The 12,343-nt window shown below is 41.3% G+C and overlaps 1 protein-coding gene across 3 annotated transcripts in view; it reads right to left on the reverse strand.

Annotated features, from left to right (window-relative positions):
* Positions 1–10,494, reverse strand: part of cyth1a (cytohesin 1a) — a 52,859-nt gene extending 42,365 nt beyond the window's left edge. Inside the window, exons 1-2 of one of the 3 annotated variants that reach the window (XM_037793041.1) lie at positions 2,449–2,690; positions 2,288–2,408 (exon numbers count right to left, since the gene is read on the reverse strand). In XM_037793041.1, coding sequence (XP_037648969.1) covers positions 2,288–2,363 — 76 coding nt within the window. In that variant the 5' untranslated portion in view covers positions 2,364–2,408; positions 2,449–2,690. Of the gene's footprint in view, positions 1–2,287; positions 2,409–2,448; positions 2,691–10,221 lie in introns of those variants that run through there. The other 2 variants (XM_037793044.1, XM_037793042.1) reach the window with 2 other exon arrangements.
* Between the last annotated feature and the right edge of the window lie 1,849 nt (positions 10,495–12,343).

Below are 12,343 nucleotides of genomic sequence, written 5' to 3' on the forward strand. Positions count from 1 at the left end.
AAAGTAGAACAAACAGAGATTTGTACATAAGAAACATTTCCAGGATTGATGGTGAAAATACATTTAAACATTTTGAGCAGCACGATTCACACGATGATAAAACAACTTTTCATTTTGGTGGCTAATTTACTGACACAATAACTAGCTTTTGAAGCATGAATGAAGTATTTTTGGGTGAGTTACTACCTTCTGCAAACATGCAATAGTGTTGTGATGAAACAGCCAAAGCGATTAAGAAAAACTGTAGAAGTAAAGAGAGAAAGAGCGACTAAGAAGACTGAAACAATCAATCTGCATCCCCTAAATAAGACCTCACTACATTAGGTGACTTTTTAAGCTTCTTACTCGTGTTTGCACTTGTTTTTTCTCATGTCAAACAGCATTTGGCTTTATGTCAGGAGTGATTTAATAGTGCCGCTGATACAATGAGAACTAACTCGATGAGTCACACATGAATCACTGTTTGCATGATTCACGATTAAAAGGCAGAACCACCAACACTCACAGAACACTGCCCAGTCTCTTCCCACCACAAGGGGTCCAAAATGCGATGGCTGCCATCACGACATGTTTTTTTCTTAAAGTTTAAGCAACAAAAAAAACCTGACACTTGCAGGCGGGTGACAGCTGGAATTAAGCCTTTGGGAGTATATTACTTTCAGACTGGAGGCTGAGTATTCAAATGACAAACCAGTGTCATATCTAACTAGAACTTTTTCTTCAGTTCATGTCAAAAATTATTTTTGTTAGCTTGACAAAAATCTGTGAAACTCTGCTGTCACCGCGTTCTTGATACCAGAACAATCCAGACTACTTCCCCTCTTTTCCCGAACGTCCGTGGTGCTGATTCAGGTGTTTTGAAATCCCTGAGACAGCAGCGTTTCCCTTTGCTACGCACCCAAGTCAGCTGATTCACCACAACCCGGCAAAGCCGCTTTAGTCACATCAACACTGTCTGCCGGCGCAGTTTCAAACACTCCCAATGGGAACCTGCATGTGTACTACCCTGTAATGCAGTTGCAACACTTAACAACCATCCCTGAACAAACACATTAGCTCCATCACAACTCAGATTATGTTATTACTACAGTGTGAAAGGATAAATCTGAGAACAGATGGTGAGTGTAAAAAAAAACCCTCCTAAAGAGGCCACCGTCTTCGCCAGCTCCACTTCTCCTCCATCTGCAATGAAGCTGGGAAGCACTGCGAGTTGTTTATCCAGGTTTAAGGAGGTAAACACGACACTGCCGTCCCCGTCATCGAAGGACACGGCAACTAGTAACAGCCAGTCACTCTGTGTGGCCGTGTTCTCACCTCATGTTTCAATGTTGCCGTACAATACGTGGATCTGCTGCATGTGTGAATAAGGATGTGAAGTCATCACCAGCAGTTCAAATCATTTTGGCGGTGGATAGGTGTGAGATTGAGGTGTAAGGACATATCAAAAAGATCGGGGATCGCAATTTAATGTTTTGTGATACTGTAAAGATTCGCAAAAACACTGTATAGATTTTTAATTTAAAGAGGAACTATTATGCTTTCGTGCTTTATCCCTTTCCTTTAGTGTGTTATACAGTTTTTTGTGCATGTAAAAGGTCTGCAAATGTACAAAGCCCAAATGCCCAGACACACCAACCCAACATCAAAGAAGGCCACCAGTTGCGTCTCCTCACGTCGCCTTTGTCTTGGCCACTGCACGCGAACACACCGCCAAGATGACTGTGATGAATGCAGATCCGACTGTTCTGATTGCATAAAAAAGTAACTTTTTTTTTACTCAGATTTTATGCATATGGTGGTGTGATCTTTATACTATGACACTTAAAAAAATCTTAATGTATGTATCGCCTTGCTTACAGTATCGCAATACATCGCAACATATTGACTCGTGACCCCAGTATCATGATACGTATCGTATCAACAGATTCTTGCCAAGTGTGACACCATCTGGAGATTAGATCAGCTCAGTAAGTAATAACATTAGCTCGCTCCCTCTCTCAGTGTGTGAGCTTTAAGTTGTGCTTAATGAGAGAGCCTCTTCAGCTGCAAGAAGATCCCTCTATTTCCGTCCAAATGTTATCATCCCTGCTGGAGCCATGTGTTTCTGCCAGTGGTCACATGAGCACCATCAATCAACAGGTGTGTGAGAAGTCTTTCAAAACTAATGGTGATGACGGCTTAAAAATGATCTATTCTAGCCAGAGAGTTACAGCAACACAATACATGCCAACAAGCCAACCAACAACAAACATAATACACTGATAAGGCCACACAGCTGTGGCTTTACCTGGAGCTTGCGGCTTCACGGCTGGACACAAGAACGTCTGAAGGCTGGACACGCAGAGTTCACTCACTGACCCCATCGCTGCAGTGTGTTTGTGTGAAGGTATGTCTCCGTTAGGTGTGTGAACGCTCTCTCCTGGTTGAGACGGAGGAAAAAAGGGGAAGTTGCGGAGGCCCGGGCTCCCCGCTGTGGCTGCTCTCCGAGCTCCCAGCCGATCAGTCCATGGAGAGAGAGACTCCAACTGTAAGGTCCTGCTCTCTGCTGTCACTCTGCTTCACCTAATCCCCTCAGCATGTATGAATCCACCGCTCCCCGGCCAATCTCTCTCACACTCTCACCCACTTTCTCTTCCCCCCCTCGATTAGATCGTGCAACTTGCCAGGACGCCGAAATCACTTCTGCTTTCTCCCAGTTCCCCTTTTGTGCTGGTGTCTCAGCCTCCCTCTATCCTCCTCTGCTCTCTCTCTCTCTCCCTCTCTCTCTCTCTCTCTCTTTCTCTCCCACTTGCACTCTCTTGCTACTTTCCATATTAATTCAAGCAGATATTCTTAGACATAACAGATTGCACACACACAGGAAAAGCCTGCTTGTATTTTAAAGCGTATAATTATTAATGTACCTTCAGGACTGTTTGCTATTACTTTTTTTTTTTGCTGCAACCAAAAGTTGCCTGATAAAAAATGTATAAAAATCAATTAATGAAAGAAAGAATTAAGGAGAAAGTTGAACTATCGGCGGCACTTTTCTTTCTTTTGTGCGGCGCGGTGTTTGAGTTACCCTCTGTTGCTTTTGAGCCTCTAGTCACTCATCATTTTTTGGCTTCAAAAGCCTTGCACATAAAAATCAAGATTTCATTGTTGCTTGGCAACGGGGTGGAAGAAATGATGTGCTCCTGGGCCAAACACTGTGAGCCATTTGTTTTGATTAGATTATATCTATCACAGCTATTGACCACCACACGGACACATTTTGGGGGCGTCCTGGAGCCACGTAACACACATGGGGCTTTTACACACACAAACACACACAACAAAATAAACTGAAACTGCCACAGATGCGCTCATAATCAACACCAATTGATTTTCACTTCCTCTTGTGGAGCAAGGAGGGTGAAAAGAGGAGATGTCACGCGTCATATCTTTGGGGTGCAACCATGGATGTATTAAGAGAACTGGATGCAGCGTTGGAGGCGGGCTCCCGTTCATTCCTATGAAAGTTGCTCAGTGGAGCATGAAGCCAAAATACCTCAACTTCTGCCTGGAAAAGTACCCGGATCTTCCGGCAATCTTCCGCATCCATTGGGCCCATGGAGCAGGCGCAGTAGCGTCCGATCGGTTGCTACGTCCACCTCGCCCCAGCCTCGGTCTGGGTCTCATTCACGTGAGAGGAGGAAGGGAAATAACTCTAGGTTTGGCCATTAGTGCATTTTCTAACTTTTAATGTTCTCTTAATGATTTAAATAAGGGCATTCAAGTGTTCGTACTGGGGAGTTGAGACGTCTCTTTCCCAATGTAAGTCTACGGGGAAAAAGTATTTTTGGGTCCATCACGTGACGGACACTACGAAAATTGGGATCAACAACTGGCGCTCTTTCTGGGGGCTTGGTTGCAACACCTGCGCAATAAAATCTGGTATGCACTCCCCGAATCTGATCCAATAGCAACGCACGACTGCAGCTCCAGTTACACTGCGCATGTGTTATACCCCAGAGCTCAAAACCGTGTCCCAGACTCTTTCAATAAGTCTTGTTGCGGATGAAACGTTTACCTCCACTCCTGAACTGCTGCCACTCTGAATTAGCCTCCCTGTCACTCACACAAAGTGTCTCTCACTCCTTAACACCAGCCTCGCTCATTCAATGTCAGTCATTCATTATTATTTCAACTCTTCCAACTCTTTCAATCACGCTGCCATCAGAGCCAAAAGCATGCCAGTGACTCAGGCTGCCAGGTAGATCTGACGCATGCTGCATCTCTTTACAGTCTGCACGGCTATGACATCACCTCTGATCTAACAATCATTGCCCAGTTCATCGCCTCGTGGGGGCCGAGTGCCTCGGAGTGACCCCTGCATGAACTGCAAAGTCAGTCCTGACCACGTTATAATGCTGCAGCTGCACATCACCCAGAAGAGCAGCCTTGTCACAGGAGGAACAGCAGCACGCCACAGGAGGAACAGCAGCACGCCACACGGTGAAGTCAGCACAAATATCTTCTCGTTTTTTAGTATGCATCGTATTCCTCCACTTCCTCTCGGCTCCATGTTACCTCTCTGAATGAGAGTTTGTTGTCAGCACCTCACTGAGCACAGTATAAATAAGTAAACAGACAGACAGAGAGATAAATACTGTAGATAGATAGATAGATAGATAGATAGATAGATAGATAGATAGATAGATGGTGAGAGGCACTCGTCAGCTGAGTACCTCGCTGGCAAGGTCAAAAATACATCATTTCATTGCTGTAAATGGAATAACGTCAGTGTATTACACTGAACTGTCAAGTGGCCTGAGTCCACATAGCAAACTGTAAGTACCCTAATGAACGCCATAAAGGCAGATCAGCCAAAGCAATAACAGTAAATTTCAATTCATTATTCTTAATATTGCCCCACAAGGTCTAGCAGATTATTTTAGGCAAAGTGCAACACACAGTTAGAGACAGACAGCCTGGACGTCCCTTATTACAGGTTCCCTGTGGAGTTTTTGACATCTAGCAGCGCTGTGGAGCAGTTTTTCTATGAGTGGGTCTCCCTCTATGAGTGGTTCTATCCTTTTGTGGCTGGGCACAGCCTTAGAGATAGGGTGAGGAGCTCAGACATCCGGAGGGAGCTCGGAGTAGAGCCGCTGCTCCTTCGCGTCGAAAGGGACCAGCTGAGGTTGTTCAACATCTGATCAGGAGGCCTCCTGGACGCCTCCCTTTGAACACGCTGGAGAGATTACATATCTCGTCTGGCCTGGGAACGCCTCGGGGTCCCAGGGAGAGCTGGAAGACGTTGCTGAGGAGAGGGACGTCTGGAATTCCACGCTAAGCCTGCTGCCCCCGCAACCCGGCCCCGGATAAGCGGAAGAAAACCGGATGGTGGGTGTTACACTTCCTTCCGCAACAGCCCCATCGGTTGGGACGGCATTTTCAGCTGTCACCGCCGTATGAGAGCAGTGCAGATTGGCGGCCGTGAGCTAGCCAGTGGGGCACGCTCAAATGCACGAACATGCACTAAAAGCACGGCCAGCCCGGATATGTCAACAAAGCGTGAAGAAGCTCTAAATACAACACACACAGAGGGAGAGCGTCGGGGTGCCGCATCGCCTTGTCTGGGTTTATTTCACAACAATGCTAGCTGTACATTATCCCGCTTATTAAGCGACTTCTTACTTAAGAAATCAATAATTTGATACAAAAATGGTCCACCGGAGTCCAAGATCAGAACTGTGCCCATAGCAACGGTCTGCTATAAAGAAATACACCATGATTAACCAAACAGAATTGAGTATTCAACAAAACAGCGTAAAAATCCACTATATCATTATAGCAAATAGTTTGCTGCTATATTAATGCTCTGGATATTGTGTAGAGGACAGTCTGCAGGGGAAACATGTTACTGTCTGCCCACTATAATAGCATAATTGCTATAAAACTCACTCCAATCCACAAAAACGTATTACTAATAGAGCATAAAAAAAAACATAGTTGCTGTTCTGCAGCTGATTCTGCAATCTCTACCTCCAGGTGGAAGGTATTAATTAAAAACTTCCTACAGCAATCAATACATGTTCACACTACAACAATATCTGGTGCAGCTGCATGTATGTGGTTAATGTGCATCATGAGGCAAACATCTTCACAGTGGCAGCTGAGATGTGATTTCCTCTGCACGGTGATGCGTACTGTACTGTACTGTATGTAGTCCCGGCCTTGAACTGGACCCACATGAACACTTCACTTGAGCTGCTATGCATACATGCCACCAGGTGGACATAGCAGTGAACGACACCTTTATTCTTAGCTCGCTATAATATACAGGCCAGAAGGCTTCAGTCACATACAAACAAGTGAAGTTTACAATACAGACAGATTGAATTCCTCTGTGGTTGAACAACTCGTGTAAGCAGACAAAACATCAGCAGGAGATTCTGATGAATATCACTCATATGTTTGTCCTCAAACAGTTAGACAAGTCCTCTGTTCTGTGTGATGAAAGCGTTTCCCCATTTGGGTATAAAACCTTCAGAGAGCTGGCTGATCTGTGTTGGTGGAACTCCTACATAGCAGCACTGTTAGCATCACCTCCAGTGACTAACAACCGGCCGGGTGGGAGCAGAACGAGCACCTATGTTGGAACAACTCACCAGGATAAAGCTTGACAGGCTAAATATGGATTTGTTTCAGCTGTCTGAGAGCTTTAATATCCTCCCTTTGTGTTGCTTCTCTTTATCAACATGATGGAAGACAAAAGAGACGCTGTTTTTTTTATCATGACAATAATTATTTCTGGATCTGACATGGTTAAGTGAGAAGAACAACTGCAGCACACAACTGTGAAGAGACAGATTTCAACTTCTCCTTTTTTACCTTTTGATTTTCACACTTTTTTTCGAACAGGAATATGATATGTCTGCATAAGTCCACTGAGAGTTTGCTGCTGCTGCTTTGACAGTTTTTTGTGCTTTGAACGAGAGAGGAGTGAACCTGTCTAATCCCCATGGGTGAAGAGACTACCGTGACAGTATACATAAAATAAAAACAACATATCACAAGCCAGTAGAAGCAGCTATATTACAAACCGAGAGAGGCGTGATGACACCCATAATAACCACAGCAACCAACGCGTATACTGCCGCTATAATGCACCACACCTATAAAACCGGCACACTGTTTCCTTTGTGTGCATAAATTCCGTGATGCAAACTGAGCTGCATTGACAGGTGCAGGTAGGTGGCAAGAAAAGCACAAAGAGATAAAACAAAGTCACTTTTGACAACGTGCAGCTCAAAGTCTTTGAAGCGAGTCTTGAAACAGAGCTATAAATCCAGAGACAGTTCAGGGCAACATCACAGGAACGGAGTGCACAAGCACAGTGTGGTAATCCTGTCATACATTTTAGAATAAGACACCGAAACTAAGGCTGTAAAATACACAGATTATCCTCACAAACAGAACACGGTTTTGTTGCATAAGTCCACATTAATAATAAAATAGAGGAAACACAGCTGTGCCATAATAAAATAGAGTCAAGTCTTTGACAGCGGATGGATTATTTCTATCCTCTCCTTCTCAGACTATGATGAAAAGTCCCGGTGCTCAAGAGATGATGTGACTTATATTTACTTATTTAGCTCCACAAAGCGGCTGATTTAGAGGTGTGAGGGACAGGCAGGGTGTTATTTGAATGCGCTGGGAGCTTCAGTATGTACCTTCTCTTTTGCCTCTCACACTTCAGCAGATAATTACATAATCGTCGGCTGATTCTTCGGCTGCAAATAGGAAAGTACTAAGAAGGGAAGACGACTGCGAGTAAATATGATTATCCTTCTTGGGAGCAAACATGCTGAATGCCAGAACTGTGTTCCTTAATGTGTCAAAAACCCATCAAAAAGCAAATACTTTTAGTCATCTTAGAGGAGCTCATTATAAGATTATGACCTTTGTATTGTTGTTAGCACGCAGGCTAGCTCTCCAAACCTGCAACCTCCCAGTTACCATATAATGTAACTGGGAGGTTGCAGGTTTGGAGAGCTAGGTAAGCTGCAGTGGGTAGAGTTGGAGCAATTATGTTTAAAAAGTTATTTTTATAAAACGGTCACTATATCCTGACAGCATGAGACAGGTAATCTGAAAGAAATCATGTGCCTCTGTGTCCTCCGGTGCTCCTAACGGCGTCTGCAAGAATTCAGAGACCGGAGGAAAACAACCAATCAGAGTCGAGCTGGAGCCTGCCGTCTCTGAGCAGCTGTCAATCACTTGCAAACTCCGATCAAACGGTCAAACTAGGCAGCGCTGATCAAATATGAATCAATATTCTGTTACTGTAATGTCTATTTCTCGCCTCAAATGTGTTCAGAAACATCTTGTAGTGTACTGTTTAGCTGTAAAATGAGAACCAAAATTATTTTTTTTTTAAAAAGGCAAATACTTTAGATTGGTAAGTGTAACATTAGCACAATTTCCTCAGCATACATCTTTTATTTTGTACTTACATTAGATTCTTTACTTCTTTTATCTCTTATATGACTCACAGAAAGCCATGTGGGGTACCGGCCCTCCCTTCTTTCTACAGAGCATCAGTTTTGCAATGAGGCCATAGCTGGTGTTTCTATTTTGAGATGCATTAAGCTCACAGAAAAACTAAATAATTGAGACGAAGCCTCTATCATAGCCTGAGATGAGTCATCAGATGAGCCAGCTCATCCTGGCCTGACATCATCACCCCTATTTACATGATGTCAGGACATCGGACTTCCTGTAAAGATGGTTTTATAGCAGTGGGGGGCAGTTTTATAAGAAGGTGAAACTGTGTCATCTGAATAACCAGCATGATATAAATAAATCAGTTTGTATATTAATTCCCATAAGACTTTTTTTTTTTTATCTTTCTCTGCAAATATGTGGATTTCTACAGTGCTGTCATAGCTGCACGGCAATGCTTAATAATTTATTTCATATCCTGCTACACCCGATTCGACTGTTATAAGGCCATTAAATAGGTGTTATCAGTCACTATAAGCTCCATAGATGTGGGTCAGTAAGGGCCTACTACACCTATATGTTGTAAAAGTTAAAGTGAACCTTAGAAGTACCATGTTCTAACATAAAACTGAATGAAACATCACGTTTTGAACACAAGCAAAAACGCTTCTTTAAGTTTAAGCAATAAAACTACAACTTCTTTAGGTTTAGGCAAAAAAAAATATTACAACTTCTTTAGGCTTAGGCAAAAAAAAACTACAACTTCGTTAGGTTTAGGGAAAAAAAACTACAACTTCTTTAGGTTTAGGCAAAAAACCTACACCTTCTTTAGGTTTAGTCAAAAAAACTACACCTTCATTAGGTTTAGTCAAAAAAACCTACACCACCTTTAGGTTTAGGTAAAAAAAACAGTTAACATTAGGCAACATAACTACAACTTCTTTAGGTTTAGGCAAAAAACAGTTAAGATTAGGCAACATAACTACAACTTCTTTAGGTTTAGGCAAAAAACAGTTAAGATTAGGCAACATAACTACAACTTCTTTAGGTTTAGGCAAAAAACAGTTAGGTTTAGGCAATAAAACCTAAACTACAGTTGTGCTGCTCCCAACTTCTTTAGGTTTATGCAAAAAAAAAAACTACAATTTCTTTAGGTTTATGCAACAAAACTAAAACTTCTTTAAGTTTAGGTAAAAAAACCACTTTGAGAAAAACATAGTGCTTTGGGTTAAAATAACTACAAACAGAAAGACAACTATGTTTGCTAGAGGTCGCTGTTGTGTTCTTTTATACCGTCTTTTGGTGATCTACCAAGATAAAACCTACTAGTGGGTGTAGTAGGCTCCTATTGATCCACATCTATGGGGCTCATAGCGACTAATAACTCCTATTTAATAGCCTGACAACAGTCTAATCGGCTGCCTTTCTGCAGTGAATGCTACAGGATGCACCTGTTTTCAAGGCTACTTCCTTTCCTGTGCATGCATTTCAATCTAATCAACATGAGTCCCTTTAAGACTTCAGGAAATAATACACATGCACACAGTCATGCAACAGTCCCAGCAGGCAGGCAGTCAGACTGGCAGCAGCAGTGTGATCATATCTATGCTCAGTAGACTGTCTGTCATTTCTGCAGCCTATCTATCACTTGGCACTGCAGAGCACGAACAGCTGTAGACAGACAGCAATGCTAGAAAAACAAACTGTCAGGGAAGCAAAAGCGTCCACAAATATGTAAGAGTGAAGACAAACCGTGATTCTCCCCCTCCATCCTGGTGGTCCTGATGCTGCTGCAGGCGTCACAGCCCGGGGATAGTAGTCTCTCTCTCTCGCCAAGCGCCCGCAGCGATCCGGATATCTTCCTCCTTTCCTCCTTTCCGGTCTCCTCTCCTCTTCCTTCCTGCGTTCACCTGGTTTAACTTAAAAGAACAGCTCTCTCTCCGGCTGTAGGCCTACTTTTTACAGCTTGTTGCCGTTTTGTTTGCCCCTAGTTGTCGTATAAAACGTGTGAGTGTGTGTCGATGTTGTCTGACTGCTGATGTGAATCCAGAGCAGCCTGTGCACGTTAGCCCCGCCCACTCCAGATGTGATGTCACGCATGTGTCACGCTCTAACTTTAACTTAACAACTTTACTGAACTCTCTATTACCTAATGTTAAAAACAACAAGATCTTTATGTTAAATTAATATAATATAATGCATATAACACAAAACTCTTGGATTATAAAATGTAAATGTAATTATTTTAGTTTTGTCTTTTTTTTTTTTTGTATAAGAAATAAAGAAAGTACAAAAAAAAAACACTTGCTGAACTCAAATACATTTTATTTGAACTCTGAAAGGACTTAAACTTAATTCACATTTTTTTATTATTATTATTTTATTTTTTTTTTGTTAAAAAAAGTTAAAAAAAAAAATTAAAAAACTTTGCGGAACTCTATTACCTAATGTTAAAAACAACAAGCCATTAAGATCTTTATGTTATTAAATTAATATATTATAATGCATGTAACACAAACTCTGGCATTATAAAATGTAAATGTAATTATTTTAGTTTTGTCTTCTTTTTTTGTTGTTTTTTATTTTGTACTTATGTATAAGAACATGTGTAGTCTACAATAAAGAAAGTACAAAAAAAAATAACAAACCAAAACAAATACATTTTATTTGAACTCTGAAACGACTTAAAATGAATGGACATTGGACTCCCTAGCTTGTAGTTTTTGTTTTTGTAGCCAATGACACTTTTTGTATACTGCTTGTTGTAAAAAAAAATTAAGAAAGTTTTGAAAGAAAAAAGCACACAAACTTTACTGATTTTTGTATTTGTGTTTTTGACCATTCTTTGGAATTAATGCCAAATTTCCCCAATATTTACCTAAAAATGTATCAAAAATAGCTTTATTATAAACATTGTTTAATAATTATATTCCGCTATTTCCCAATAGCTGGTAATTTATTTCATACATTTCCAGGAAAAGAATACAAAGTTTATTGATATGTTTTATTTCCAAGTCTTCTGGTAAATAGATAATAATTAGCATAATAACTTCTTTGAAATTTCTTTAAAAACTCCCTGAATCTTGACATTAGCTACCAGGTTACTGGTACAGGTTAACTGCTAATGTAATGACTGGATGACTGGTGCCTGATCAGAAGTGTCTTCTATTAGTTTTGGTTTTGCACCTCTGATGAAGAGCAGCCGCTTCTCAAGCCTAAGCGCCCTATTTTAACCATTATATGCTATTTTAGCACATAATTATTAAATAATGTTTTTAATAAAGTCATTTTTGATACATTTTGAGGTAAATATTGGGGTAATTTGGCAGTAATTCCAAAGGAATTTAAAATAGGTTACTTTATAATATCACCTAATTAGCATGAAATTTGTGTTACCATAAAATTACTTTTTGATTTTCAAAACCACACCAAATGTTGACAAAAGCAACCCAAATTTCATCCACCAGCCCAACGCTATTTTTACCCACCTAATTTAATGAAAAATAGCCCAGTGGGGTAGAAACTAGCCCAATCTGGCAACATTGACAGTGACTTTTTAGAGTTTTTTTATAGAAACCTGCTGCCTGCTGTGGTCAAAAGTGACACTATGAGAGCAGCTTGACAGTGAAGTTGTGGGACAGACAGCTAAACAACGAGCTGAAACTCTCTATAAAGCTCCTTAAGGCCGAGGGGAGCTGCAGATTCAGGTGATAATTCTCTGTAGATTCATCGCTACAAGGGACCCCTTTCACATTGTCATCTGATATTAGGTATTGTAAAACTATCTATAGCTGCTTTAAAGTTTCAGCATCTCTTCTAGCTAATCAGTGATGTCATAGCAGGTGTTTGACCTCAGGTTTTCTGCCTTTTTGTA

This window comes from Sebastes umbrosus, chromosome 14, assembly GCF_015220745.1.
Source record: "Sebastes umbrosus isolate fSebUmb1 chromosome 14, fSebUmb1.pri, whole genome shotgun sequence".
In the NCBI taxonomy this organism is placed as follows: Eukaryota; Metazoa; Chordata; class Actinopteri; order Perciformes; family Sebastidae; genus Sebastes; species Sebastes umbrosus.